At 56.7% G+C, this 26,811-nt stretch overlaps 1 protein-coding gene across 3 annotated transcripts in view; it reads right to left on the bottom strand.

Annotated features, from left to right (window-relative positions):
- Positions 1 to 26,213, bottom strand: part of PADI4 (peptidyl arginine deiminase 4) — a 28,871-nt gene extending 2,658 nt beyond the window's left edge. The window contains exons 1-14 of one of the 3 annotated variants that reach the window (XM_043908948.1): positions 26,033 to 26,213; positions 24,552 to 24,732; positions 22,360 to 22,426; positions 20,587 to 20,654; positions 18,648 to 18,762; positions 17,126 to 17,251; positions 15,215 to 15,393; positions 14,982 to 15,085; positions 14,075 to 14,186; positions 11,872 to 11,979; positions 3,493 to 3,647; positions 1,427 to 1,568; positions 1,066 to 1,187; positions 162 to 232 (exon numbers count right to left, since the gene is read on the bottom strand). In XM_043908948.1, coding sequence (XP_043764883.1) covers positions 196 to 232; positions 1,066 to 1,187; positions 1,427 to 1,568; positions 3,493 to 3,647; positions 11,872 to 11,979; positions 14,075 to 14,186; positions 14,982 to 15,085; positions 15,215 to 15,393; positions 17,126 to 17,251; positions 18,648 to 18,762; positions 20,587 to 20,654; positions 22,360 to 22,426; positions 24,552 to 24,732; positions 26,033 to 26,124 — 1,608 coding nt within the window. In that variant the 5' untranslated portion in view covers positions 26,125 to 26,213 and the 3' untranslated portion in view covers positions 162 to 195. The remainder of the gene's footprint in view (positions 1 to 161; positions 233 to 1,065; positions 1,188 to 1,426; positions 1,569 to 3,492; positions 3,648 to 11,871; positions 11,980 to 14,074; positions 14,187 to 14,981; positions 15,086 to 15,214; positions 15,394 to 17,125; positions 17,252 to 18,647; positions 18,763 to 20,586; positions 20,655 to 22,359; positions 22,427 to 24,551; positions 24,733 to 26,032) is intronic. The other 2 variants (XM_043908945.1, XM_043908946.1) reach the window with 2 other exon arrangements.
- Positions 26,214 to 26,811: the final 598 nt, after the last annotated feature.

Raw genomic sequence — 26,811 nt, 5'->3', positions numbered from 1 at the left:
TCTCTCACACACACACACGCACACACCGACCCAGATCCCGGGACTGATCACCCGGAAGGCCATGTCCTGGGCTTCTAACCTCGGGAGGAGGGCTGGGCATGGGGGTGGGGTGAGGGTCAGGTTGCCGGGGGTGTGACATGCCTTGAACACCAGGCTAGTACCTCCACATACGAATTGTGTTCTCTCAGCTTCTTGTCAGACAGAATGTCCTTTATATTCTGCTGTTTTTTTTCTGTCATGGAGAAAAAGAAAAAGAATCAGGTGAATTCAGAGATCCATTTTGCTCTTCCCAGGAGGTCCAGTAGGGACTCAGTTTTCCCATCTATAAAATGGGGGCAGCAATGATTCCGAACACACAGGTTTGTTATGAGCATCTGGGAAGTAAATGACTTTAATAAAATAATTTACCCGGGGTAAGTTGTTATTAAGAGCGTTACTTTCAGTCTCGTAAATTCTCTTGTCTCCAGAGGAATCCCGTTTCAGAGGAGCAAACAGAGGCCTGACCATTGCCTGATGCTCTATGACATACACAGATACTAGGTGAAAACTCTCAGTTGTAGTGACTTTAATCTCTGACTCCAGCCTGAGTCTGTGGACATCACTGAAAAAAATATTTCATTCTGTGCTCCATCCGGACTGAACTTTTTTTCAGGTCTTGAAACACATCTTGCTTTCTGCCTCTGAGCCTTGGCTGTTCCTTCTGCTTGGATTATCTAGACTATCTTTAGTCCCATCCCACCGCCCCAATTTTCTGGCCAACTCCTACTCACCTCTCATACTCAGGCCTGATCTTTGCCTCCTCCAGGAAGCCTTCCTTGGGCGCCTCCCAGACACCCCTCAAAGCCCCTGTGTTGTTGCTTCCTGAACTCACCTGCCCTGGACTGTGAGTCCCGAGGGCAGGGACCTCCTCCTCCCTGCTCACACAGCACCCCCAGCGCCCAGCACAGCGCCTGGCGCCCGGTGGCTGGGCGGAAGATCTCAGTGGCCTGAGTGATTCCATCTGGTGATGGGAGACCACGTGAAGGCCGAGGAAGGTTCCCAGGGGAAAGAACGGGCGCGGCCAACTTACTCTTGACCCCTTGGAACAGCAGGACCTCCCCGTGGCCCTCCTTCAGCTGCTCCTGGAACAGTCTGTAGCAGGACCTGGGGCTGGCCAGGAGAAGCCGGAAGCCCTGGGGGCAGAAACCCTGTGGTCAGAGGTTAGTTTGGTCCCTGGGGTTCCCAGGGAGGAAGGCTCTGCCAAGGCTGTGGGGAGTGTGGGCTTGGCCCTAGGCTGGCTGCTTCTCCATGCCCCCTTCTGGGTGAGGGAGAAACAAGATTTGGGAAGATAAGGTCAATGCCCGCCCCCCCCAGCAGAGGCAGAGCTGAGTCTGGGAACCCAGGAGGGAGGCCTGTGGCTTCCTTCAGGCAGCCCCCTGGACCACACCTTCTTGTGCACTGGAACGAAGCTCAGGAACTCGTCCACGTGGCCCACAGACAGCCAGTCCGAGTAGAGTCTCACTGGGGCCTGCACCTGCTGGGCCCCCAGGAAGTCCTGGAGGGCCCGGTGCATCTCCTGGCTCTCCTTGCTGCCAACACAGGGGCGAAGGAGTGTTACGGGGGCACAGGTATGCTTTTGAGCTGTGGTGCTGGAGAAGACTCTTGAGAGTCCCTTGGATGGCAAGATCAACCCAGTCAATCCTAGAGGAAATCAACCCTGAATATTCATTGGAAGGACTGACTCTGAAGCTGAAGCTCCAATACTCTGGCCACCTGATGCCAAGAGCTGACTCACTGGAAAAGACCCTGATGCTGGGAAAGATAGAAGGCAGGAGGAGAAGGGGATGACAGAGGATGAGATGGTTGGACGGTATCACCGACTCAGCAGACATGAGTTTGAGCAAGCCCTGGGAGAAGGTGGAGGACAGGGAAGTCAGGTGTGCCGCGGTTCATGGTCCTGAGCGGCTGAGCAGCAGCGATGGGCAGACAGCGTCCCTGGGGCTCAGACGGGAAAGAACCCACCCACCGTGCCAGAGACCTGGGTTCCATCCCTGGGTCGGAAAGATCCCTTGGAGGAGGAAATGGCAATCCACTCCAGATTCTTGCCTGGAGAATCCCATGGACAGAGGAGCCTGGTGGGTTTCAGTCCATGGACTCACAAAGAGCTGGACTCGGCTGAGCGACTAAAACTTTCACTTCCATGCAGAGACGGGGGTGGGGGAGTCCACGAGGGTGGCTGTTACCAGGGAAGTCTCTGAGGGCCCGGGACTTGGGGAAGCGCTCAGGATTCTTCAGGGAAGGGATTCAGACCCTGGGATGCCTTTTATTATTATCATATCTCCGACCATCTGAGGAGTTTAGAAACTGTCGCCCCAGTTTTACTGGGGACGACCGAGGCGTGGAGTCAGTGAAGTACGCAGGGCCAGTCCTCAGCCTCTGCAAGGACCGCCTGCCGGCTCAGCCTGGCTGCTGGTGCTGCGGGCAGCATCGCCGGGGGGTGTGGAGCTGGTCCCGCTGAGCCAGTGCACCCCTGTTAGCCGTGCGCCCTCGAGGACACCTTCCTGGCTTCCGCGTGCTCCCTGCCCTGACCTCCGGGGCCTTTGCGATCTGGCCCTTCAGTCTGTCTGGCTCAGTTTCTGTTTCAGCCCCTCTGACCTTGAACCCACCAAGTTCATTCCTGCCTCAGGGCCTTTGCCCGAGACCTTTTCAAAAAGTGCTTATTTATTTGGCTGCACTGGGTCTTAGTTGTGGCTGGTGGGCTCTTTAGTTGCAGCCCGCGAACTCTTAGCTCTGCATGTGGGACCTAGCTCCCTGAGCAGGAATCGAACGTGAGCCCCCCGTGTGGGGAGCGCAGAGTCAGTCCCCGGACCAGCGGGGAAGTCCCTGCCCAGGAACTCTGCTCCAGATCTGCATGCGGCCACGTCCTCCTGTCATCGGGCCTCAGACCCCGCCCCAGAGAGGCCCTCCTCGGTCACCCACCCTGCTTCCCACTCCTCTCTGCCCTCTTTTGTGCTTTCTTTACTGCTGGAGATTCTGATTTGCTGGCTTTTCTGTGACGCATCAGCCCCACCAGGACAGAGGCTGGGCTCTCCTGTCGTGTCCAGGGCCGCGCTCCTTGCTGGCTCCCAGCACACTGCCCGCACATAGTAGGTGCTTGGCAAACACTTACCGACCCGAGGTGTGTAAGTGGCCGAGTTGAGCTCGGAACTGCTGGGCTCCTCACTGGGTGTTCTCTGCTGTCTGCTTTGATTTCCCACAGTCCCTCGTTTGTCGAGCCCTCTTTTTTTTTTATTTGCTGCTCTGAGAGGCATGCAGGGTCTTCGTTTCCCAGCCAGGGATCCACCCCAGGCCCCCCGAGTTGGAAGCATGGTCTTAACCCACGGGACCCCAGGGGTGTCCCCGCTGTGCCCTCTTGGCCGGGAGCCAGCAGGAAAGTCTTCTGCTCTGGCCTCTGCTGCACCCCACTCCCCTGCGCCCCTGAGTCTGGCCCCCACCCCCGCCTCCTCTCCTCACCTGGGGTAACCGCTGTCCCCAATGAGAATCCTGCCCAGTGGGTACGCCTTCCCCCCGACCGTCACTGGGGGGCTCACTTCCAGGTTCCCAAAGGAGTCGAGGTCAGTCACACTGCCCGTCTGGGGCCCGCGAGTCACGTAGCCAAAATCTGGACCCTGCAGTGGGAGGAGCAGGGGCCAAGAGTTAGAGGACTCGGGGTCTTGGGGAAGAGAGCGTGCGGTCAGGTTTAAAGATGAGCTTGGTCACGGAAGAAACCCGTCGGCCACTTCAGAGCAGGTCCCATTGCTATCTGAGAGATTCTGAAGGAAAGCTGAGTCAGCGCGGGCAGGAGAGGGGGTTTATGAGTCTCTGAGGGACGCCTGCGGCTCCAAAACCTCGCATGTCATTCAGTTGTGACTCTTTGTGACTCCATGGATTTATAGCCTGTCAGGCTCCTCTGTCCACGGGATTTCCCAAGAAAGAACACTGGAGTGGGTCACCATCTCCTCCGTCAGGGGATCTTCCTGACCCAGGAGTCGAACCCACGTCTCCTGCGTCTCCTCCATCAGCAGGTGGATTCTTTACCCCTGAGCACAGGGGAAGCCCACTTCACAAACTTTAACTCGGGTGTAAAAATGAATCTGCAAGGTATCATTTTCATCCTAATTTTCAGAGCAGAAACTAAGGTCAGAAAGACAGCGATTCGAGCTGTCTGCATAGCAGACACTCTTGGTGCACACGGGGTCATGTCCCGACCTGGGGCTGGAGTGGCCCCCTCACGAGGCTGTGACCCCTCCGTCCTCGTGAGAAGACCGCGGGGCGGCCCCTTCCCCGCCGTGTTAGTTCTGGCTGCCGCTGTAAGCTGACCGGCGGCGGCAAACAGCACACGTTCATTCTCTCACGGCTCTGAGCTCAGAGGTCTGAAGTCAGCCTCCCGGGACTGAAATCAAGGGGCGGCAGGCTGGCTCCTCCTGGAGGCTCTGGGAGAGAACCGTTTCCTTCCGTCTTCAGCTCCTGGTGGTCAGCTGGCTGGTGGCTCTTCTTCCATGTTCAGCGCCCACCACTCCAGTCTCTGACGTCAGAAGTCTTTCCCCATCCTGACCCCGCTTCCTCCCTCTCATGAGGTGCCTTGTGATGGCATTGAGTCTGCCCAGATCACCCAGGAGAATCCCCATCGCCAGACCCCTGACTTAATCTCACTCGCAAAGCCCCTGCTGCCATGTAAGATGGCATCTGCCTCCGGGGGTCAGGGCCCATGTGAGGGGCCATCATTCAACCTGCGCATGGCAGCTCTAACCCCGTGCTTCTGCGCTCATCACATCTGACTCTCTGCGACCCCAGGGGCTGTAGCCCACCAGGCTCCTCTGTCCATGGGGATTCTCCAGGCAAGAATACTGGAGTGGGTAGCCTTTCCCGTCTCCAGGGGAGCTTCCTGACCCAGGAATTGAACCAGTGTCTCCTGCATTGCAGGTGGATTCTTTACCAGCTAAGCCACCAGGGAAGCCCACCTCTAACTTTACTTCCTACAAATTGATGGTTTGTGCCCTGGGGCTTAATGGGGGCCACAGACGCCCTGAAACTAGACGCCAAATAGTGGGCTTGGGTGCATTTCTTGTGGGAAGATGAGTAGTCTCAAGGGGGTCTGTGACTCCACAAGTCTATAACCCATCATTTCCAAACCCTCCCTTTCTCTCTAAAGCCCACACCAACCTGGCGTCCTCCCCCACTGGGCCATCAGAACTGCCCCCTTGTGCTCCGCTGGTGCTCCAGTGGTTAAGAGCCCACCTGACAATGCAAGAGACACGGGTTCGATCCCTGGTCCGGGAAGGTCCCACATGCAGGACAATGAAGCCCGTGCCCCCGACTACCGGGCCTGTGCCCGAGACCCGGGCTTCCCGAGCACCTGGAGGCTGTGCCTCGAAATGAGAGGAGCCCCCGCGGTGAGAGGCCCGCGCCCCACAGCTAGATGGAGGCTGTGTGCAGCGGAGAAGCCCCCATGGCCAAAACCAGCCAACCGACAGTCAGCACGCAGAAGATGCCCCTCGGGGTCTCTGTGGCCACAGTTAGCTCCACGGGCAATGCCTGGGCCCCCTGTCCGTGAGCAGCGGCGGGGTGGGCTGGTCGGCCCCGTCCTCCCCACGCTCTCTGCGCTTGCCTTCGGGAGACCGTGAGCGCCTGGCTCCTCCCCTCTGCTCCCTCCGAGTCCCCTGTGCGCTGGGGGGCGGGGGGGGGGGCAGACCTGCTCCTCCTTTCACGCCCTCCTCCGGTGGTCTCGCCTGGTCGCGTGAAACACCGTCCACGTGCTGACCATGCCCCGCTCCCAACTCGGTCTGCACGTCCTCCCAAAGCCGGAAGCGCGTCCCGGGCCTGCCTGATGCCCCGCGTGGACGCTGACCAGCAGACATCTCACACGGGCCCCAGTCAGAACCGCTGACCCCGCTCCCCAGTCCCTCGTTCCCTGCCCGTCCCACGGTCCACCCCTCCCAGGGGATGGCGCCTGCCCCCCACGAGGGTCAAGGCCTGGAGTCCCCTCCGGCACAGTCAGGAAGTCCTGTTGGTTCTGCCCTCAAACCATGTCCCAAGGGACTTCCCTGGTGGTCCAGGGGCTGAGGCTCCTCACTCCCAGGGCAGGGACTCTGGGTTGAATCTCTGGTCAGGGAACTAGACCCCACATGCTGCAACTAAAGCTCCTGCATGCTGAAACTAAGACCTGATCAGACAGATCAGCAAGTAAATATTAAAAATAAAAACACGTCCCAAAGCCAGCTGTTTCTCCACCCCCTCGGCTGCTCCCCTGGTCTGCAGCCCCATCATCTGTCACCAGCTACAGTGGTGACTTTGTCCCCGGTCCCCCCGCCCCATCCTTCCTCGCTTCCGTCCATTCTCAATATGCAACCAGGGATTCCCTTTAATAGCACCAATCAATCATACTCATCCTCTGCTGAAGACTGCAATGATTCCCCAGTGTCTCAGATTCTGAAGAAACGGCCCCACAGTGGCCAGGAAGCCCCAGGACCTGTCTCCCCCAACGACCCCCATTCCCGCCACGTGCCTGCCCCTCCCCTCTCTCTGCCTCTTGCTCACTCAGTCCCCCGCTTCCGGCCTCCTCACCACTCCATGGACATGCCAGGCACGTCCCGCCTCAGGACCTTTGCCCTGGCTGTCCCACTGCCCAGAACCCTCTTCACCCCGACGTCCGTGGAGGCAACTCCTTCACCTCTGCGGAGTGTTTGCTCTGGTGTCAGCTTCTCAATGAGGCCTCCCCTGACCATTCCTTTCAGAGTCGCCATCTAATCCCCCAGCACTCTGGCAGCTGGCAGCCCCGTGATTCCACTTTCTTTCTCTGTAGTACTTGACTTCACCTCCCAACATATAATGTAACTTATTTATTCATTAGACTTACTGTTCTGGCCTTCCCTGGGGGTCCCGTGGTTAAGAACCCGCCTGCCAGTGCGGGGGACACGGGTTCGATCCCTGCTCTGGGAACTAGATCCCACGTGCCGCCGAGCGACCAAGAGCGTGTGCCCCAGCTACGGCGCCCACACACCCGAGCGCCCACTCTCCGCAACCAGAGAGAGCCCGTGGAGCAGCGAAGACCCAGTGCAGCCAAAAATAAATACATAAAAAAAGCTTATCGTTCCTGTCCCACTGCCCAGAACCCTCTTCTCCCAGACATCCATGGAGTCAGCTCCTTCACCTCTTTGGAGTGTTGGCGCCACTGTTAGCTTCTCAACGAGGCCTCCCCTGACTATGTCATTTGTCTCTCTCTCTGAGCTAGAATGACAGCTCCATGAGGGTAGGGGCCTTGGCATTGCTCAGCAATAGATTCCCATTGCCTAGAACAGGGCTGGACACAGAGGATGTGCTCAAAGAACGCTTGATGAAGGAATGATAAATTCATCCAAGTCACTGCCCTGGCTGTTGCCATGAGACGACAGTTACACAGGCTGCAGGCTGGGGTTTCTGCAGGCAAGGGGTTTGCACTGTTTGTGGAAGGGGGTCCCCCACAGTGGGGTGTGCAGGAGATGCCCAGGGGGGCTACTTGCCACACATCCCAGCACAGACTTAGAAGGTGTCCAGGTTCTCCTCCAGTCTTTCTGGTTCGTCAGAGATAAAGGTCTCAGAGCAGTGGTACAAATCCACCCTTTACACCCACTCACCTCCTGTCTTAACAAATGGAGAGCAAAACCTTGGTTCTGAGTTTTTGCGGTCCTTTGTGTGAAGGTGGATTTAGTAGCACTCTGTTTTCATTCCGTTTAACTTCAAGGTTAAACGCTTCTATTTATGGCAAGTGCTCCCGGTGCTCCACTTCCTGGTTTAAAGTTGGCAGATGTCGCCTTGCAGGGAGAATAGCCGCCGTGGGTCAGGCTGCCGGCCAAGTGCCTGGTGAGCAGTGATGGGCTCCACGGCCCAGCCCCTGCCTGCCTGCTGCTGCCAGTTTATCTGGGAGGCAGAGGGTGGGAAGTAGGCAGGCTGGTGACGTATAACAGAGACTCCAGGAGGAACAGGCAGGTGGAGAATACCAGGGGCGTGGGCTGCCTCCCTGAGGGCACTGAGGCTGAGGCCTGAAGGTGAAGCAGCCAGACCCTGAACTGGGGCGAGCACTGCAGGCAGAGGGAATAGCACGTGCAAAGGCCCTGGGGTGAGCATGAGCTGGGCACGGCTGGAGGTCAGGAAGGAGGCCAGCGGGGCTGGAGCCAGGTGAGGGGCAGGGGAGGCGGCCCAGGGCTGGAGAAGCACATGGGGCTGTAGCCTGGTGAGGAGGCTGATGCTTATCCCAATTCTTTTTATAACATTTATTTTTATTTATTTATTTGGCTGCATTGGGTTTTAACTCCCAGACCAGGCGAGGGGGAATCTTAGTTCCCCAACAAGACATTGAACCTGCATCTCCTGCATTGCAAGGAGGATTCTTAGTCACTGAGCCACCAGGGAAGTCCCTGGAAAAGCAAGTGTGAAAGCGTTAGTCGCGCAGTCCGGCCTGACTCTTTGTGACCCCATGGACTGTAGCCCGCCAGACTCCTCTGTCTGTGGAATTCTTCAGGCAAGAATACTGGAGTGGGCAGCCGTTCCCAGGGATCGAACCTGCACCTCCTGAAGGGTAGATGCACTCTTTACCATCTGAGCCGCCAGGAAAGCCCAGGGAAGTCCCTACCCTTTATCCCCAATTCTTTTCCTGAGTGATTTGAGTCAAGATACCCCAGACCTGGTGGCTCAGACGGTAAAGAATCCACCTGCGATGCAGAAGACCTGGGTTCAATCCCTGGGTTGGGAAGATCCCCTGGAGGAGGGAACGGCTCCCCACTCCAGTGTTCTTGCCTGGAGAATTCCTTGGACAGAGGAGCCTGGCGGGCTGCAGTCCACGGGGTCACAAGGAGCTGGACACGGCTGAGCGACTGAGCACGTGACTGACACCCCAGGCACGCGGGGCTGAGGCACCACCACGGCCTCCCTCCACCGAGGCTGTCTGTGGGGGCGCAGTCTTCAGTCCAGCCCCAGAGACAGGCAGTGCCAAGGCATGTTCAAACTACCGCACAACTGCACTCATTTCACACACCAGCAAAGTGATGCTCAAAATTCTCCAAGCCAGGCTTCAACAGAACATGAACCGAGAACTTCCAGATGTTCAAGCTGGATTTAGAAAAGGCAGAGGAACCAGAGATCAATTTGCCAACATCTGTTGGATCATCGAACAAGCAAGAGAGTTCCAGAAAAACATCTATTTCTGCTTTAATGACTATGCCAAAGCTTTTGACTGTGTGGATCATAAGAAACTGTGGAAAATTCTTAAAGAGATGGGAATACCAGAGTACCTTACCTGCCTTCTGAGAAATCTGTATGCAGGTGAAGAAGCAACAGTCAGAACAGGACATGGAATAACAGATTGATTCCAAATCGGGAAAGGAGTACATCAAGGCTGTATATTGTCACCCTGCTTATTTAACTTCTATGCAGAGTACATCATGAGAAATGCTGGGCTGGATGAAGCACAAGCTGGAATCAACATTGCTGGGAGAAATATCAATAACTTCAGATATGCAGATGACACCAGCCTTATGGCAGCAAGTGAAGAGGAACTAAAGAGCCTCTTGATGAAAGTGAAAGAGGAGAGTGAAAAAGCTGGCTTAAAGCTCAACATTCAGAAAACGAAGATCACGGCATCTGGTCCCATCACTTCATGGCAGATAGATCGGGAAACAGTGGAAACCGTGACAGACTTTATTTTCTTGGGCTCCAAAATCACTGCAGATGGTGACTGCAGCCATGAAATTAAAAGATGCTTACTCCTTGAAAGAAAAGCTATGACCAACCTAGACAGCATATTAAAAAGCAGAGACATTACTTTGCCAACAAAGTTTCATCTAGTCAAAGCTATGGTTTTTCCAGTGGTCACGTATGGATGTGAGAGTTGGAGTATAAAGAAAGCTGAGTGCTGAAGAATTGATGCTTTTGAACTGTGGTGTTGGAGAAGACTCTTTTGAGAGTCCCTTGGGCTGCAAGGAGATCCAATTAGTCCATCCTAAAGGAAATCAGTCCTGAATATTCATTGGAAGGACAGAAGCTGAAGCTGAAGCTCCAATACTTTGTACACCTGATGGGAAGAACTCACTTATTGAAAAAGACCCTGATGCTGGGCAAGACTGAAGGCGGGAGGAGAAGGGGACGACAGAGGATGAGATGATTGGATGGCATCACCGACTCGATGAACATGAATTTGAGTAAGCTTTGGGAGTTGGTGATGGACAGGGAGGCCTGACGTGCTGCAGTCCATGGGGATGTAAAGAGTTGGATACGACTGAGCGACTGAATTGAACTGAACTGAACCGAATGGCAGAGACATCACGACCCCAACTAAACCCCTGCATCGGCACCACTCAGCACAGGAGAGCCAGCGAGTTAAACTCAAGCTTCCTTTCAGAGCCTCCTGCGTGGGCAAGGTCACCCCCTTTCCCTTTGGGGAACGGAATGCTCCCTGGAAAGCCATTCACTGCGGCAGAGCTTGCACCCCACACTCTTTCCTCCGTCTTCCCTGGGCGCCTGAGGTCAGGGGGCTGTCAGGGCTCAGAGCACAGCTTGGGGTCTTCCTGGGAAAGCAGGGGGCAGGGTGGTCCTGGCCTGGTTTGAATTCCAACTTAACCATCTTTTTGTATGAGCTCGAGAAAGCCGCTTCACCTTTTGAGCCTCAGTTTTTTCATCTATAAAATGGGCCTAGTAATAGTACCTACTATCAGAGGTTGTCAGAGAAATTAAATGAGGTCATGTAGGCATTCAGCACTGCAACTGCCACAGGATGTGAGCCCCAAGATGTGACCATTATTATTGTTGTTCTTGTTTTTATTATTCTGTGCTGAGTTTGCAGGAAGCTACCCGGTTCATCAAGCAGGACTCACTGATATGCCCTCACTCCACCCGCTAAACACTCATCGAGACCTTGGCTGATAAAGTCACCCTGAAGAAATGACCACTCTGGGCCTGAACACTCTGCATGTCACAAGGGGAGCCCTTGAAAGTCACGCTCCCACCCAAAAGACAGAGCCTCACGCTGGGTGCTGAGGAAGGTTCTGGCCCGGGCCCCACCCCCACCTTGCAGAAGAGCATCTTTTTTCTTTGGGCTACACCACGAGGCATGAAGGACCTTAGTTCCCTGACCGGGGATTGAACCTGTGCCCCGTACAGCAGGAGTGCAGAGTCCTCACCACTGGACACCAGGGAGGTCCCAGGAGCGTGTGCAGTGGAACAAGAAGGCCCACTGACCTACGTGCTCAGCAGGGTTTCCTTGAGGGACAAACTGAGCTCATAGCCAGAAAGGACTTTGGGAAAGGCGAACCCAGATGTCACCACAGAACAAAAATATCCCAGCCAGAGGCTTTCTGAAGATTCAGTGGCTAAGATTTGCTCTTCCAACACAGGGAGTGCGGGTGTGACCCCCGGTCAGGGAACTAAGATCCTGCATGTCAACCCATGCAGCTGAAAAAGAAAATTAAAATAAAATAGTAACTTTAAAAAGGGCTTCCCAGGTGGCTCAGCGGTAAAGAACCCGCCTGCCAATGCAGGAGACTTGGGTTCGACCCCTGGGTTGGGAAGATCCCCTGGAGGAGGAAATGGTGACCCACTCCAGTATTCTGGCCTGGAGAGTCCCATGGACAGAGGAGACTGGCTATCCATAGTCCAGGGGGTTGCAAAGAGCTGGACGCTACCGAGCAGGCACACACACACAGAAATACAAACTTAAAAAAATAGATAACGACAGATAAGTCAGATAGTTTTTAAAAACTGCCCCTCCGCCCGTGTGCGGGCCTAGGCGCCCGCGGGTCCTCGGTGTGGGGCGGGGCATGGGAGCGAGGAAGGAGGCGGAGGCGGGCGTTCGGCGCTGCGCTCCGCCCCCCGCGCGGCACGTACCAGCAGGCACTTGATGGGGAAGTCCTTCAGGCCTCTGTTCCTCGGAGAGTCAAAGACCACGGGCAGCGTCCTGTGCGGGGCTTGTGTGTAGCCGATCTCCATCTCGTCCTGCACGGGGAGAGGGGCAGGGAGGCTGTCACACGTGCGGCCTGGGTCCCGACACCCAGCGCAGGGATCAGGGCTGCAGAACCATCCGCTCTCTCTCCCCGTGGGGTCAAGGGCAAATGCACGGGGGTTATTCAACCCCAGAAGAGGGGCTCTGGGAAAGCGGAGCTTACTGTCCTGTACGTGAACCCGCGTTCAGAGGAGTCAACCCGGGTGCCCATCACTCTTGCTCCTGGTGGGTGCCAGGGACCCACCGTGTACCAGCCACAGGCCCTGAGCTCGAGGGGACACCCAAGAGCTGGGTGTCCAGCACCCAGTGCTAGGAGGGGATGGGAGGGAGGTGAGGGTCCGGGGGACACAGAGGGACTCCCAGCGCAGCCGGGATGGCGCAGGGGAGACTCCTTAAACAGGCTCTGCCGTGGCACAGGGGACTCCACTCAGCGCTCTGTGGTGAGCTAAGTGGAAGAGGATCTAAGGAGGGGGAGATACACGCGTATGTGTGGCCTCCCCCGGTGGCCCAGCTGGTAAAGAATCCACCTGCAATGCAGGAGGCCCCAGTTCAATTCTTGGGTCGGGAAGATCTGCTGGAGAAGGGATAGGCTACCCACTCCAGTATTCTCGGGCTTCCCTGCTGGCTCAGAGGGTAAAGAGTCCACTCGAAATGTGGGAGACCCCGGGTTGATCCTTGGGTCAGGAAGATCCCCTGGAGGAGGGCATGGCTACCCCCTCCAGTACTCTGGCCTGGAGAATCCCATGGCCAGAGGAGCCTGGCGGGCTGCAGTCCATGGGGTCGCAAAGGGTCGGACACTTTGCTGTAGAGTGGAAACTAACACAACATCGCAAAGCACCTATTCCCCAACACAAAGGAACAACGAGAGTGGGTAGGAGGCGCTCAGTCCTGTCCGACTCTGCAGCCCCTCGGACTATACAGGCCATGGGATTCTCCAGGCCAGGATACTGGAGGGGGGAGCTGTTCCCCTCTCCAGGGGATCTTCCCAACCCAGGGATCGAACCCAGGTCTCCTGCATTGCAGGCGGATTCTTTACCAGCTGGGCCACAAGGGAAGCCCACAACTGGATAATAATAATGAAAGAGCACTGCTGAGTTGGGGCCTGGCGGGCAGAGGTAATCCTGCCCCAGAAGAGGGCGGGTAAGGCCCCAGCTGAGCCCCTGGGACAGAGACGGGAGGGCGCAGAATGGATCGGGTGCACACCCCGCTTGTATTCCAGCCGGGAGGAGTGACGTTGGACGTAAAACACTATTAGGCTGAACCATCTTGGAGGTTCAAACTGCCATTCTCTGAGATAAAAAATGGTGACACTTCAGCCACTTCATCTAGTTTGATCTAACACAGGTGGAAAGAAAGGAAGAGAGGGTGTTATTTGGGGGTTGTGTGTGTGTTAGATGCTTCAGTCGCGTCCGACTGTTTGGGACCCCGTGGACTGTAGCCCATCAGGCTCCTCTGTCCATGGGATTCTCCAGGCAAGAACACTGGAGTGGGTTGTCATTTCCTCCTCCAGGGGATCCTCCTGACCCAGGGATCCTCCTGACCCAGGGATCCGACCCGGGTCTTCTGCATCGCAGGCAGATTCTCTACCGTCTGAGCCACCACGGAGGCCACATGTGGGGATGAGAAAGGAGTGCTGATCCAGGGTGCTGGACACGGGGCAGCCCGATGGGGAGGGAGCTGAGAGGGGGAGACAGGTGCCGCAGAAGATGCTGGAGCAGGGGTGCGGCCTGGCCTGGAGGCCGAGCCCCAGGCAGCTGGCGTGGAAGCGGGGCCTGACCGGCCGCTTAAGCCCCAGCCCCCGAGCTTTGCAGCATTTGTTTAGTTTCCTGAGGTCATCTGAGAGTTTTCAGGCAGGAAGGAGGTCATCTCGGTGGCTCGGCTAGCAGGCCATGGACGCCGTAAATGTCAGTAGGGTCACTTTCCTGAGCCTCCCCCGTATGCGGGGACGCTGGAGGCTAACTCCCCGCCCAGCTGAGGAAGGGTGGCCAGCGGGGTGCAGGGCCAAGCCCGTGGAGCCGGGGCGCCGTGTCCCTTGACCCTTGGGCGCGCCTCCCGCGTGCCCAGCCCGCCTGCCCCGAGGGCACGCACCTGCATCCACCGGTCGTCCACGCTCTCCTCCTGCGCACAGACGATCAGCTTGCACTTGGCTTTCTTGGCCAGTGCGGTCAGTGACGCCAGGAAGTCCTCGTTTTCAAATAACCTAGAAAGATCAGGAAAAAAGAAAAGGTCCTTAGTGCCCCTGATTCTGCACCCAGGGGCCTTGGCTGGGCTCTGGGGAGGCGAGCTGGACTAAGGGCGGAGCAGGAGCTGAGGCCTGGACAGAGGAGGGGACCCCCACAGAAGGTGCTTCGAGACCTCTGGAGCCCGATGGAGACCCCCGCTCGCCCTGTCTCTCTGCTCTCAGCCCGCTGTGTCCCTGAACTCTGCTGACAACCCAGGAGGGGAACCAGCGGGCACGGCAGAGCGGGGAGGGGAGAGTCAAGGCCACACCACGTGCATTCTGGTCCAGGCTGCCTCCTGACCACTAGGTTACATTCGCAGCCCTCCTTCCCCCAAGCGGCAGGAAGAGGCGGGGGGAAGGCCCCGAGGCCCTGCGTGGTTACCAGGGGCTCCCTGACCGCAGGATGGACACCCAGGGCGCCCGCCCCGCCCTGTGTCCTGCCCCTGGGTGGAGAACGGAAGCTCAGAGGTTGGTCAGGATCCTGCATCTCAAATGAGCGCTGGTGTACCGCGTGCAGGGCCACCCTCGTGGGAGCCCAGAGGCCTCGCCCGGAGGACCAGAGTTCTCATCTTCCCAGTCTGGCAAAGTCCGAAGGCCCCCAGGTGCTAAAGCAGCCCTCAGGATGCCTCCGGGGTGGAGAGTGATGTGGAAACACCGCCCACGATGACTTCCCTGCCCGCCTATGGCTCCAAACAAGTGCAGAGCACCCCTACCCCCATCCACGCCGCCCGGCACGAAGCTCCGGGGTCTCCCTGGGGGGTCAGGGCCCCTCACCTGCACACGTACACCTCCTTCGGGGGCTGGGTGTTGGGGGTCATGATCCAGGGGGCCACACGGAACACCACGCTGTCCTGGAAAAGCAGGCTTTGGGGGAGCTCCTGCGGCGGCGTCGGGGGGACGGTAGGGAGAGAGAGGGGCTGTGAGAGCCGCCAGGCCCTGGGGCCACGGGAAGCCCCCTCCCCAGCGGGGCGGGGCCCGGAAGCCCAGCCCGCCGGCCCCGAGCCTACCGGGTTGGACGTGTCCAGCAGGGAGAGGTGGAGGGAGACGAGCCCGGGGAAGCTGGCGTCGGGGAAGGCCAGGCCCTCCGCGTAGAAGTGCGTGCTGCACTGGCCGCCCGGGAGCTCCAGCGCGTGAGACGGGCGCTCTGGCCCCAGGACCGCGCTGTACCGGGAGGGCTGCCGGCCGCCTAGGAGCGGGCAGGGGGTCAGCGCTGCGGCCCTGTCTCTGAAGAGCCCGAGCCCCTCCTCAGGGGGAAAGGACTGAGCCTCGGCCGCGACATCACTGCATGGAGACCCAGGAGTGGAGTGGGGGGTGCCTGAGTCACCCAGCGTTACAGAAAGCCCAGCATACATGATAGTTCATTCTTTCACTCGTCCACTCCCTGCCTTTCACCTGCTCGCAGGGACCCCAAAGGATCTGGGAGACAGTCTTGTCCTTGGCCCCAGGGAGCGCACAGTCTACTGAGTAAGTGCGTCCTTGCTAAGTCACTCCTTCGTGTCTCTCTTTGTGACCCTATGGACCCTAGCCCACCAGGCTTCTCAGTCCAAGAGATTCTCCAGGCAAGAATACTGAGAGTGGGCTGCCGTGCCCTCCTCCAGGGCATGTTCCCGATCCAGGGATCGAACCCATGTCTCTTATGTCTCCTGCATCGGCAGGCGGGTTCTTCACCACTGGCGCCACAGTAGGGAGAAGAAAAGATAGTCAAAATCACAGACAGAAATACGTGCTGGAAGGTCAGGTGGTACCTTCCTAGAGGAGGTGATACCTCCGCAAAGGCAAGGAGTTGGTTTGTGGCCAAACCAATGTCAGTCTAATCCCTGTGGTCTGAATGGAAGTAAGTCAGGTCGGGGTGCTCCTCGGCACAGCCCTCTTGGGCCCCCACCCGTACAGACAAGAAGCCGCAGGCACTTCCTGCCTCCGTGACCCGGCCCCTCGCCTCTGGCCTTTCTTCTCTGCCCTGTTCACCCTCGTAAACCTTGCCTGCCGCTCCCAGCACACTGGTCGCCCTGTGTCCTCGAGCCCGCGGGCACAGCCCCCCTCAGGGCCTTTGCATCCGCGGTCCCCTCTGCCCAGAGTGCCGTCCCCTGGTGTTCCTCCATCTCCCTCTGCTCAGCGACCTTCTGGGGGGCCTCCCTGACCGCCCTCTCCCTCCCCACTGCCTCCTTCTGTGCAGCATTTAACGCCATCTGAGGCTGCAGACGACGACTTTTCACGGATCCCGCTGAGGGCAGAGACTTTGCTAAGGTCTTCGCTCTGTTCCCTGTGCCTAGAGCTGACCTAGCGCTCGGTGGCAGGTGCCCCTGAGCCACTGAGAAGCTACTGATGTTTCTGATCAGCAGATTGTTGAACGAATGATTACATGTTACAGTTATTATGTGCAGTCAGCTTGGATTCAATAACCTCTGTGGGAACTTCTCTGGCAGTCCCATGGGTAAGACGCCGCACTTCCACTGCAGGGGGAGGGGGTTCAACCCCTGGTTGGGGAACTAGGGTCTTGCATGCCACATGACGTGGCCAAAAAAAAAAAAAAAATAGAAAACAAACAAAAAACCCGGTTGCTTTAAAACATAAGAACAAAACAGCTCCTGCAAATGAGTCTTCTGTGTGTGTTTGTGCAAGTGCGTGTGTGAGAGAGAGAAGAGACAGACACACAAGATCAGCTACGGCAGTGCTTGGGGGGGAGAGCGTGCCCTACTCTGCGCTCACCCGGCCCCGGACCTCATCTTGCCGCCTGCATTTTGTCTGCGCCAACCTTTTCAGAGAGGCCCTCCAAGTTGCTCCCTGCTGCTTCCTCGATTCTTAGAAGCTGGCATGTGGTAGGTGCTCGGGAATTTTTCCCGGAAGAGCGTGTGAAGAGGCCGAGTCCCTCTGGCGGGGGCGGGAAGGCAGCACTGAGGTGACAGCCGGAGCCGACTCACCATTGTCCTGAAACACCCTGACTTTGTCCATCTCAGACTTGGCCACGTGCAACACCAGCTGGTGCTTGCTGAAAAAGTCCCCGGGGGTCTTGGTGCTCAGGGTGACCAGGGACAGGTCCTTCAGGTCTGGAAAGAGAAGGGCGTGGCCTGGACGTCGGCCCCTGAGACCACCCTCCCCCCAGGACCACCCTTCATCTCGGCACCTGGCTTTATTTTCTTTATGCTCTTTCCAGTTTTTAAGTGACAGTTTTCATTTTAGAATTAAAGTGAATCAAGGTTTTGGATATGCCCTCTCCCATCAGGATGAGCTTAGGCTGTTAGCTTGGCGAGGCAAAAACCACATCTATCTTTGTTTCCAGCTCTGAGAAGCCTCTAGACCAATGCCTAGCAGAAGGCAGGTAGGTGATCAATGATTATTTACGGAGTGAATGAGTGGAGAAGTTTCTCCCTGGGGCCTGCGTGGGAAATGAACCAGCCTGAGCGGTCTCTGACAAAGACGTGGGGAAGGCAGAGCCGGACGAGAGTCGTGTGGTGAAGGGCGCTGGAGCGGGCAGGGTGCGAGCCCCGGTCTGCGTGAGCGTGGGGGGTTGTTTCCGCGTCCACGCCTCGGCTTCCTTGTCAGCACGCGGGGCTAAGCACAGAGCCCGCACAGAGAGGGTGCGGCCCCGGGCGCAAAGCCCGTGTTACAGCACCTGGCATCCTGGGAGGGTCCACACGGGTACGTGTGTGCCAGGCGCCCTGGAGACGCTGCCTCCTGGCAGGACACGCCAACTGCACGTGACTTCAGACTGCATCCATCTAGGCCATGCTAGCAACTCCCGCAGGAAGGCAGTAGCTGCCGCCCTGGCCAGATGAGCTCACTCCCTGGGCGCCCTCCTCCAGTGCGGGTGGGCCGTGCGTCTTCATCCTGGCCACCGCTCAGAGGTGTGCCAGCGGGGCTCCAAACCTGCCCTGGTGTCAGGATGCCCGGGCTCAGATCCCAAGCCGCACCCTTACTAGCTGTGTGACCCGGGACAAGTTGCTTAACTTCCCTGTACCTCAGTTTTCCCATCTGTAAAGTGGGGATGAGAACCACACATACTTCTGAGCCTTGAGCTGAAGGATCAGTTGAGCTAATAATTCTGAACTGGTTGGAGCACTGCCCAGACTGGCCGGGGCTCAGGGCCGCTCTGACCTGAGTTTGGGGCTCTGGTCAGCCTTTCGTTTTAAATTATTTGGGGCCCCAGGCTTGACCTTCGAGCAGAAGTTTGGGTTGGGCAACAGGCTAGGGATAGAAACTGGGCCCTGGAGGAGGCCTCGGGACACTTGACGTTGCTCCCAGCCCTGCCCTGACTGCTGAGTGACCTTGGGCGGGTCACTTGCCCTCTCAGGACCCTTGTCCATTCCTTCACCTACGTAACCTGTGTGCTGACAAGAGCATGCTTCCAATAAGCCTCATGTCTGAGGGCTGTTGCAAGGCTCAGGACGAAAGACTTTACAGGAAGACAAAAGCCCTATTCCTCCAGATCTTGGGGGTCTTTACCGTTGCCGTCAAGCTGGTCGTCCTTGTGGTCCACGGCGGAAGAGTTGGGGTTGTCTCTGTCACAGTTCACCAGCAGGATGGCGCCCTGCCCACGGGGGCCCCAGGTCCAGGCCGTCTGTGGACCCAGCAGAGACGGGCACACTTAGGAACACGTGTGCCCGCCCCGCTCTTGGGGAAGCCCGCCACCTTGCCTAGCACCTTGCAGTCTCACATGGTTTACACATCTTGCTCCCACATCAGGTTGTATTTTGGTCCTGAGAGTGGATTTTTGCCTCCCCCCAAAACCATAAACAAATTCAGTTCATGCATTTTATAAAAGGGACCCAAGGGACTTCCCTGGTGGCTCAATGGTTAAGACTTTGCCTTCTGGTGCTGGGGGTATGGGTTTGATCTCTGTCAGGGGGCTAAGACCCCACATGCCTTGTGGCCAAGAAGATCAAAACATAGAACAGAAGCAATATTGTAACACAATAAAGACTTTAAAAATGGTCCACATAAAAAAAATCTTTAAAAAAATTTTTAAATGAAGATAGGAGCCCAAGACAGTAAAATTGATTTCAACAGCTTTTAAAAACTGTTGGATTAGGAAACCAAGCTGAGCTAAACGTTTGTGTCAAGATTCAGATCTAAATAGTTCCTCTTATGAAAATTCTTAATTAACTCTTTCATGAAAGTGTGGGCACTATTCTTAGCAGCTGATTGCTATCTGTGCGAAGATGAAAGCAAATGAAGCACCCCTCCCATCAAGAATCTCAACAGTGATGACACTTCTGTCTGTAGCAGAGCGTTCTGCCCCAGGGAGTGACTGCAATTTGGGAAAGACAGAAGGACAGATGCCACTCCCAGAGCTGCAGTTCTTCCCTTCACTGTGACTGATCCCACAAGGGGATCTTAATTTTTGACAGGTCCTGTCATCCTTAAGTGTACCCAGCATATGGGGATTGCCCTGATGGTCCAGTGAACAAGTCTTGGGATTTTCACCGCCTGGGGCAGGGAAACTAAGATCTTGCAAGCTGTGCAGCGTGGCCAAAAAAATTATTAATTAGTTAATTAAAGTCCAAATCAGCATAAAAATGTGCAGGCAGCTTTGAGGCTTCAGGGACACCATGAGGTTTATCCTGAGGTTTAAGACAACTTATCATCATCATTTCTGCAGCACACACTCCCTGCCCCCACCTGCCCCTTCCCTGCTCCACCCATTGCCTCTTTTCTGTGTTATTCGCCCCGTGTGAACCTCTCCCACCAGTCGCTAAACTCTAGCGTAGGGGATTTATAGGGGATTTTTTTTTGGCCATGCTATGAGGGACGTTGTTGCTGTTTACTTGTTCAGTTGTGTCTGATTCTTTGCGACCCCATGAACTGCACCCCGCCAGGCTCCTCTGTCCATGGGATTTTCCAGGCAAGAATACTGGAGTGGGTTGCCATGTCCTTCTCCAGGAGATCTTCCCCACCCAGGGATTGAACCTGCATCTCTTATGTCTCCTGCGTTGGCAGGCGGATTCTTTATTACTGGCAAGTCCCACATGAGGGATCTTAATTCTCCAGCCGGGGATTGAACCTAGGACCCCTGCAGTGAAAGTGTGGAGTCCTAACTACTGGGCCATCTGGGATTTATTCACAGCCCAGGTTTTTGGGCAGGGTCCATCCCTGCCTGCAAATTTTCTTTGCTGTGTGTGAACTGGGTGAATCTAGTTTTGTGGGATAACACATTCTCTGAATCTACAATCATGAAAATCTAGTTTTGTAGACTCGATGGGACCTATATAAACCAAAGCAATAATGGTATTGGCGATTTTAATTTTCTTTTTCTTCCTAAACTTGTGTTTCTTGGCCTATTAACTTGGATATATGAAACACGCTGCTGTTCATCCCATCACCACCAGGGGGCGGCAGAGGCAGGAGGTCATTCAGGGCCCTGCCAAGGTCAAGCTGTGTGTACCTGGTCCTTCACGCTTCCCGCGGGCTTCATTTTGCCGGTGCGGCTGATGTCTGCACTCAAGGAGATTTCTGAAATCCCAGGAAATAAGAGGACAGGGTTGGTGAGGAGACCAGACCAAGGGTGGGGCACTTGGTCTGGCCCCAGATGGACAGTCCTTTCCCCAGAAGGCTCACCTGCACGAAGGCTTCTTTGCCTCACCTTCAGAGGAGACACAGGGTGTAAGACCCCCCGTGTGCCCCAAGGCAGAAGAGCAGGGGCTCCTGACCACAGGCATCCTCCTTGGGTGGGAGGCCATGCCACAACCGGGGTGCCACCCAGACCCTGCGTGTCTGCCCCGTGCGCCCCCCACCCCAGGGCTTCAGAAAGAGTCCCCAGCCACCCCAGTGGGTGTATGAGGCAGAGCTCCTGCAAGGACGCCTCGCCGCCCCACAGCAGCCTCTGGCCCCACCTTCAGCCCCCCGTGAGCTTGCAGCAGGGGGCACAGTGGTTGCTTCGGTCCCACCTGACTTTTCGTTCTGAGTACCGTGGGACAAATCACAGCCTCAGACATGCCTGCTCTGTCCAGATGGCACGGGTGAGAGAGCATATGCTTTCCCCTCATCTGAACACATGACCACACGGTCATTCCAATGACAATTGTGCAGTGACCTCATGAGATCACAGAATGAGATTGACCTGGGTGACCTTTTAAAACGCACATAGCCACGTGCCAGTGCTGGGCCAGAGAGCACTGCACTCGGTGGCCAGAACGTCCTGGCTCCGTTGCTAACCAGCTGTGTGATCTTGGGCAGGTCTCTTTACCTCTTGTACCTCAGTTTCTTCACCTGTAAAATGGGCTAATAATAGTAGCAATTTCATTGGATTGTTGCAAGGTTTAAATGTAAAGTCTTGGCACCCTGTCCAGCATGGTGAAGTGAAGTCACTCAGTTGTGTCCGACTCTTTGCGACCCCATGGGCTGTAGCCCACCAGCCTCCTCTGTCCATGGGATTTTCCAGGCATTAATACTGGAGTGGGTTGCCATTTCCTTCTCCAGGGGATCTTCCCGACCCAGGGATCGAACCCAGGTCTCCCACATTGCAGGCAGATGCTTTACCGTCTGAGCTACCAGGAAAGCCATAGAGTAAGTGCTAAATAATGATAATAAAATTATTAAAATGTGTTTTAATGAAATAATGAAATTTATTTATATTCATATTTATTAATGAAATAAGTAAATGACATTTATTATGAAATAAATGAATGAAAGCTTCACATGTTGTTCATATATTTAGTGTACATTTAAATAATGCTGGTATTATGATATTATTGTCTAAAATGAGGGCAAGTTAAAACACTTTAGTTGAAGAAGAATACTAAACAAATATGAGTATAGATCACTGATATGGCAAAAATGGTGAAGGTGGGATGTAAATTGTTTGGGGGATACTGGTCTATATTATTGTGTAAGATAGTATCATCATCTATTTTCCTCATAAATATTTGAGGTTTCAAAAAGGTATAGAGACTCACATGTAAAAAATCCACATGCCAATTCCTAAGCTGAGAAATAAAATACTGAGATGTAATTGAACCTCCCTGCAAATGCCCTATCTCCAGCTGTATTTGTGGTTTCCTGACTCGGGGAGGAATGTTTATGAACTGCCAGATGTATGGCTGTCTAGAAATTATTCTTTTCTCCGCTTGGTCTCAAGTAAGCGTCGGGGTGCAGTCTCTCCCATGCGGGGTGTGTGGAGGGGAGGGGGCTGAGCTCCGAGCTGCTGGGCGTCACTTACCGACCCCAGTGAGGTAGAGCAGAGCTTCAACCGGGGTGGGCGCGGGTCCATGGTATGAAATCTGCACCTGCGGAACAGGGGTGAACCACTAATGACGTCCTTAGTCATTCAGCAAACACCAAATGGCCTGTTACGTGCCAGCTCGGAGCGGGGGTCCAAGGGGACAAGGATGGGGCCCCAGCCTGTTGGGAACACCCCAGCAGGCAGGACTGGAGGGGCAGAAACACACTCAAGTGGCTGTGAGGCATAGAAGAGGGTCCTTCAGGAGCCGGGGCCCAGGGCTCACTCTGCCTGCCTGGTGTCAGGGAGCCACCCTTTGAGGGGGATCCAGGAGGGAGCGCAGAGTCCAGCAGTTGGGGGTGTGATGGGAGAGGCGTGAGAGGGAGGCTGGGGTGACAGCCACAGGGAACACTGGCCCTCAGCGGGAGGGAGGAGGCCTGAGGAAGCAGACTCGGAAAGCCTGGGGCCCCAGCCCTCCAGGGACTGGGGAGCAGGGGCTTTGAGCGGGGGCTGGCCTCTTCAGGGCAGGTGCTGTTGAGATCAAGAAACACCAACCCCCATCTCCCAAGGATCCAAGTCCAGGAGGAACCAATCCGATCGGCCCCTCCCGGCCGAGCATCAGGGGAACCACACTTCCAAGCAAGATGATGGAAGGGAGTTCCCCAGAGCAAAACCCAAGAGCTGCCCCCAGAGGAAGCAGGGCTCCCGGGGGCCACACTGAGGTGTCTGGACCTGCCCTGTAGATGGCGGGCACCCAGAGAAACGTCACAGTTACCGTCACCTTGCGTCTGAACTGTGGCGTCCACCTCCTGACTGGCTGCCCTGCCTGGATCTAATCGACTCACTCCACTGCAGCCAGTGGGTCTTTCTAATGTACATACACGGCCTCGCTGCTCCTGAGTGACAGGTTTCCGTTGGCTTCCTGTTGCCCCAAGAGGAAGAGGTCCTGGATGCCAAACCCTCTGACACTGGCTCTCTCCACCCTCCTTTCTTTCCATACAAGCCTTTTTCAGCTTCCCCGACACACATCTCACCCACTCTTATCCAGAGTGCGCACTCAGGCCACATCCTCCACGTTGAGCTCTTGTTCCTTTTTTCCCCTCTTAAATAGGTCATTCATAGCACCCTTCAGCTTGCCGCTTCTTCCAGGAAGCTTACCCTGGTTACTCACTCGCTGACCATCTTCGATGCCCAAGGTCTGTTCCTACAACGGGAAACAGCTCTCTGCCCCCGGGGAGAGACTGCTTGGCCTCCCCTGCTGGGAACAAGTGGTTATTGGCCCAGATCTGTGTGTGAGAACCTCCGGGGGGTCCTGATTATCCATCTGTAGTCAATGTGAGTACAGCGGGTCAAATGGTGATTCCCCAAAAGATATGTCCGCATCCTAATCCCTGGATCCTGTGAATGTGACCCCATTTGGGGAAAAAAAGAAAAAAAAAGATGTTTGCAGATGTAATTAAGGACCTTGAGATCATCCTGTGTTACCCAGATAGGCCTTAAGTCCAGTGACAAGTGTCCTGCCAAGAAGGAGGCAGAGAGAGACAGGAGGAGGTCTGGGCCACGGGGCAGAGACGGGAGCCACGCGGCTGCCAGTCTAGGGCTGCCAGCAGCCAGCAGCAGCTGGAAGAGGCACAGGACCGATTCTCCTCAGAGAGCTGATTCCAGAGAACGCGGTCCTGTGACACCTTGGTTTCAGACTTCTGTCCTCCAGAAACGTGAGAGGACATGTTTCTGCTGCTTTGAAAGTGTGGTCCTTTGTTACAGCAGCCGCACGAAGACAAATGCAAGGGCAAGGCCAGTTTCCTGCGGCTGCCGGACTCTGAGCTTCCCAGCGGGCAGCACCGTTCCTAGTTGTTTATGTTATGTGACGCTCTCGCCCATAGGCTGTAAGCCCCACAGAGGCTGCAGCCTCACCTTTTTTGTTCATTAAAATCTTCAGGGTCTGACAGTGCCCGGCAAAGAGAAGGCGCTTATTAAACATTTGCTGGATGAATAAATTTAATGAAAACCCTGACCTCCGTAACCCCCTGACATCTCAATGTGAGGATGCTACGGCTGGAACAAGCTGTCATGAGCGCTCCCGGAGTCAAGGAGGCTCTGAGCGTGGCTGAGGCCGCGGGTCGATGCCGGACAGACGGGCCTGCGAGGACCTGCTGGCCGCCCCGCCTCCCGGCCCCCCGCGCTGCCCTCACCTTCTGGTCGCCGGTGCTCTCGCTGGCCGCTCTCAGCTTCAGGCTCACGTCCAGCCCGGGCTCCAGGGGCCACTGGGACGAGCCTGTGGGACTCTTCTTGGCTGGAGGCCTGTGGGCGACCTCCACGACCACTCCTGGGGAGGCGGTGATGCTGAAGGACGTGTAGCCCTTGGGGGCAGAGCTGTGGAGGAGGCAGACAGGGAGGACAGACGGACACGGTGAGGCAGGGCCCGGCCCGCTGCTGCTGGCCCCGGGGCTCCTCCTGTCCCGCCAGTTGTCTTCAAAAAGGCAAGTACAGAGAGAAAGTCTACATAGAAAAAAATGGACAACGAAAGGTAAAAGGTGAAAACAAGCCTCCTCTTCCGTAAGACGGGAACGGCGCTGCCTGCCTCACGGGGGCTGGACTGAGCTGTGTGTGCCAAGCGTGCCGTGAGGATCAGCCGTGACTGTGAGCAGCGGGGCTGGAGCCCCGGGCTCGAGGCCTCCCCGATGGACAGCCTCCCCCGGAGCAGGGTGGCCTGGATGGCGGCGGGCCTCCTCTCCCCAGTCCTCACCCTCTCGGCCTGCTGTCAGCCTCCGTGTCCCCAGGAGGCCCCAAACTGCTGCTGTTCTGCTGCCCCTTTTCAGGAAGCGACACTCAAGGGAATGTGCCAAACAGTCCTCTGGGCACCTTCTCGAAGCGCAGGTGCTCGTCTGTGGTGGCGGAAGCCAGAGGCTGGCACTGCGACCACTGACCACAGCAATGACCCAGCCGTGCCCAGCACGAGCGGCTCAGACCACCCTGTGTGCCCAGAGCCGGGCGCGGGGCTTGGACACAATCGGGGTTCAATCAGCATTTGGGGAAGGAATGAATGAACAAAAGAACAGCCAGCGGCAGGCCCAGCACTGTCGTAAGTACTCAACAAACACTTTCAAGTTTTTCACACTCAGTCCCTGCAAGCACCCTACAAAGTGGGTATAATCCCCATTTCACAGATGAGGAACTGAGGCTCAGTTGCCCAGGCATCTCAGCTCACCAATAGCAGGGCTGGGTGTCCGCCTCCGCCGCTCCAGGCCAGAACCTGTCCCATCACACCCATGCTATTACATACCCAAGGAGGAGGCTTGGCTGAGAAGTGCAGGGCAACACACTGCAAGGGGAACCAGGCTGGGGCCGTGACATCCAGAGGCCAGACCTGGTTCCAGGATCCACATACTGCGTGACCTCAGGCGAGTCGCGGACCCGCTCTGAGCGCCACGGCCTCGAGCGTGCAGGGACGCGGTCCTGCTTGCCTGCTGTTCCTCCCTTGCGGCGAGGCCCTGGGGAGCCCGCTTGTCTGTGGCGATGAGCCACTGCCTTGAGCCCAGGAGAAGCCCAGGGCCGCTCGGATCTCAGCTCTCCGGCGTCTACCCGGCAGTGGCCGCAGAGGCTGGAGCCTGAAGCAGAACCCGTTCACCCGCAGCCCCAGAGCTACCCGCGGCACAGCGCGTCCCCTGCTCACCCGTAGACGTCCAGCTGCGTCTCGGTGCCCAGCACGCACACGGCGTGGGTGGGCTGCCCCGGGGCCACGTGGACCACCGTCCCCCAGGCCATCGCTGGCTGGTGCACGTCCCTGCAGCTCAGGAAGCCCCAGGCTGCTTCCTTTATCCGCCCAGTGCCGGCGGAGGCCGTGAGTCAGCACCTGCGGTCCGTGGCCCGGCGGCTCAGCCCCTCCTCCCCTGGGGCCCGCGATGTCTCCTCGGCCCCTCCTCTGTCCTGGAGCTGCCCCAGGACCGGGACCCAGGTTTGGCACTGATGCCAGGACCGGTGGCGGGCGGGCTCGGTCAGCGTCCTGGCAAGAGCTGGGGGTTTCGGAAGCCTGCGAGCGGGGGTGCGGGTCTGAGGCGTCGTCCCCCGGCCCCATCCCTCCCTGGAGCCGCGGACACCTGGGTCCACCCAGACCTGCCTCTCTGTTCCAAACAGGGTATCAGAGAGGAGAAGGTGAGGCTGAGGTCACAGACTGGGCTACCCCTTCAAAGAGGAACCAGGAAGGACAAACGTAGTATATGCACGTGCGGATATGGAACCTGGGAAAATGAGACTGATGAACCTGTTTGCAGGGTGGGAACAGAGACACGACGGGGAGGACGGATGTGTGGACGCTGCGGGGGAAGGGGCGTGGGGATGAACTGAGAGCTAAGACTGACGCATGCAGTCCCGTGCGGGGAGCAGAAGGCTGCCGGGAGCTGCTGCGTGCCTCGGGGGCTCACTCCGCGCTCTCTGCCGGCCTGGGCGGGCGAC

This window comes from Cervus elaphus, chromosome 8, assembly GCF_910594005.1.
Source record: "Cervus elaphus chromosome 8, mCerEla1.1, whole genome shotgun sequence".
NCBI classification, from domain to species: Eukaryota; Metazoa; Chordata; class Mammalia; order Artiodactyla; family Cervidae; genus Cervus; species Cervus elaphus.
The sequence above is the reverse complement of the archived record's forward strand: the minus strand, read 5'-3'. Positions and strand labels throughout refer to the sequence as shown.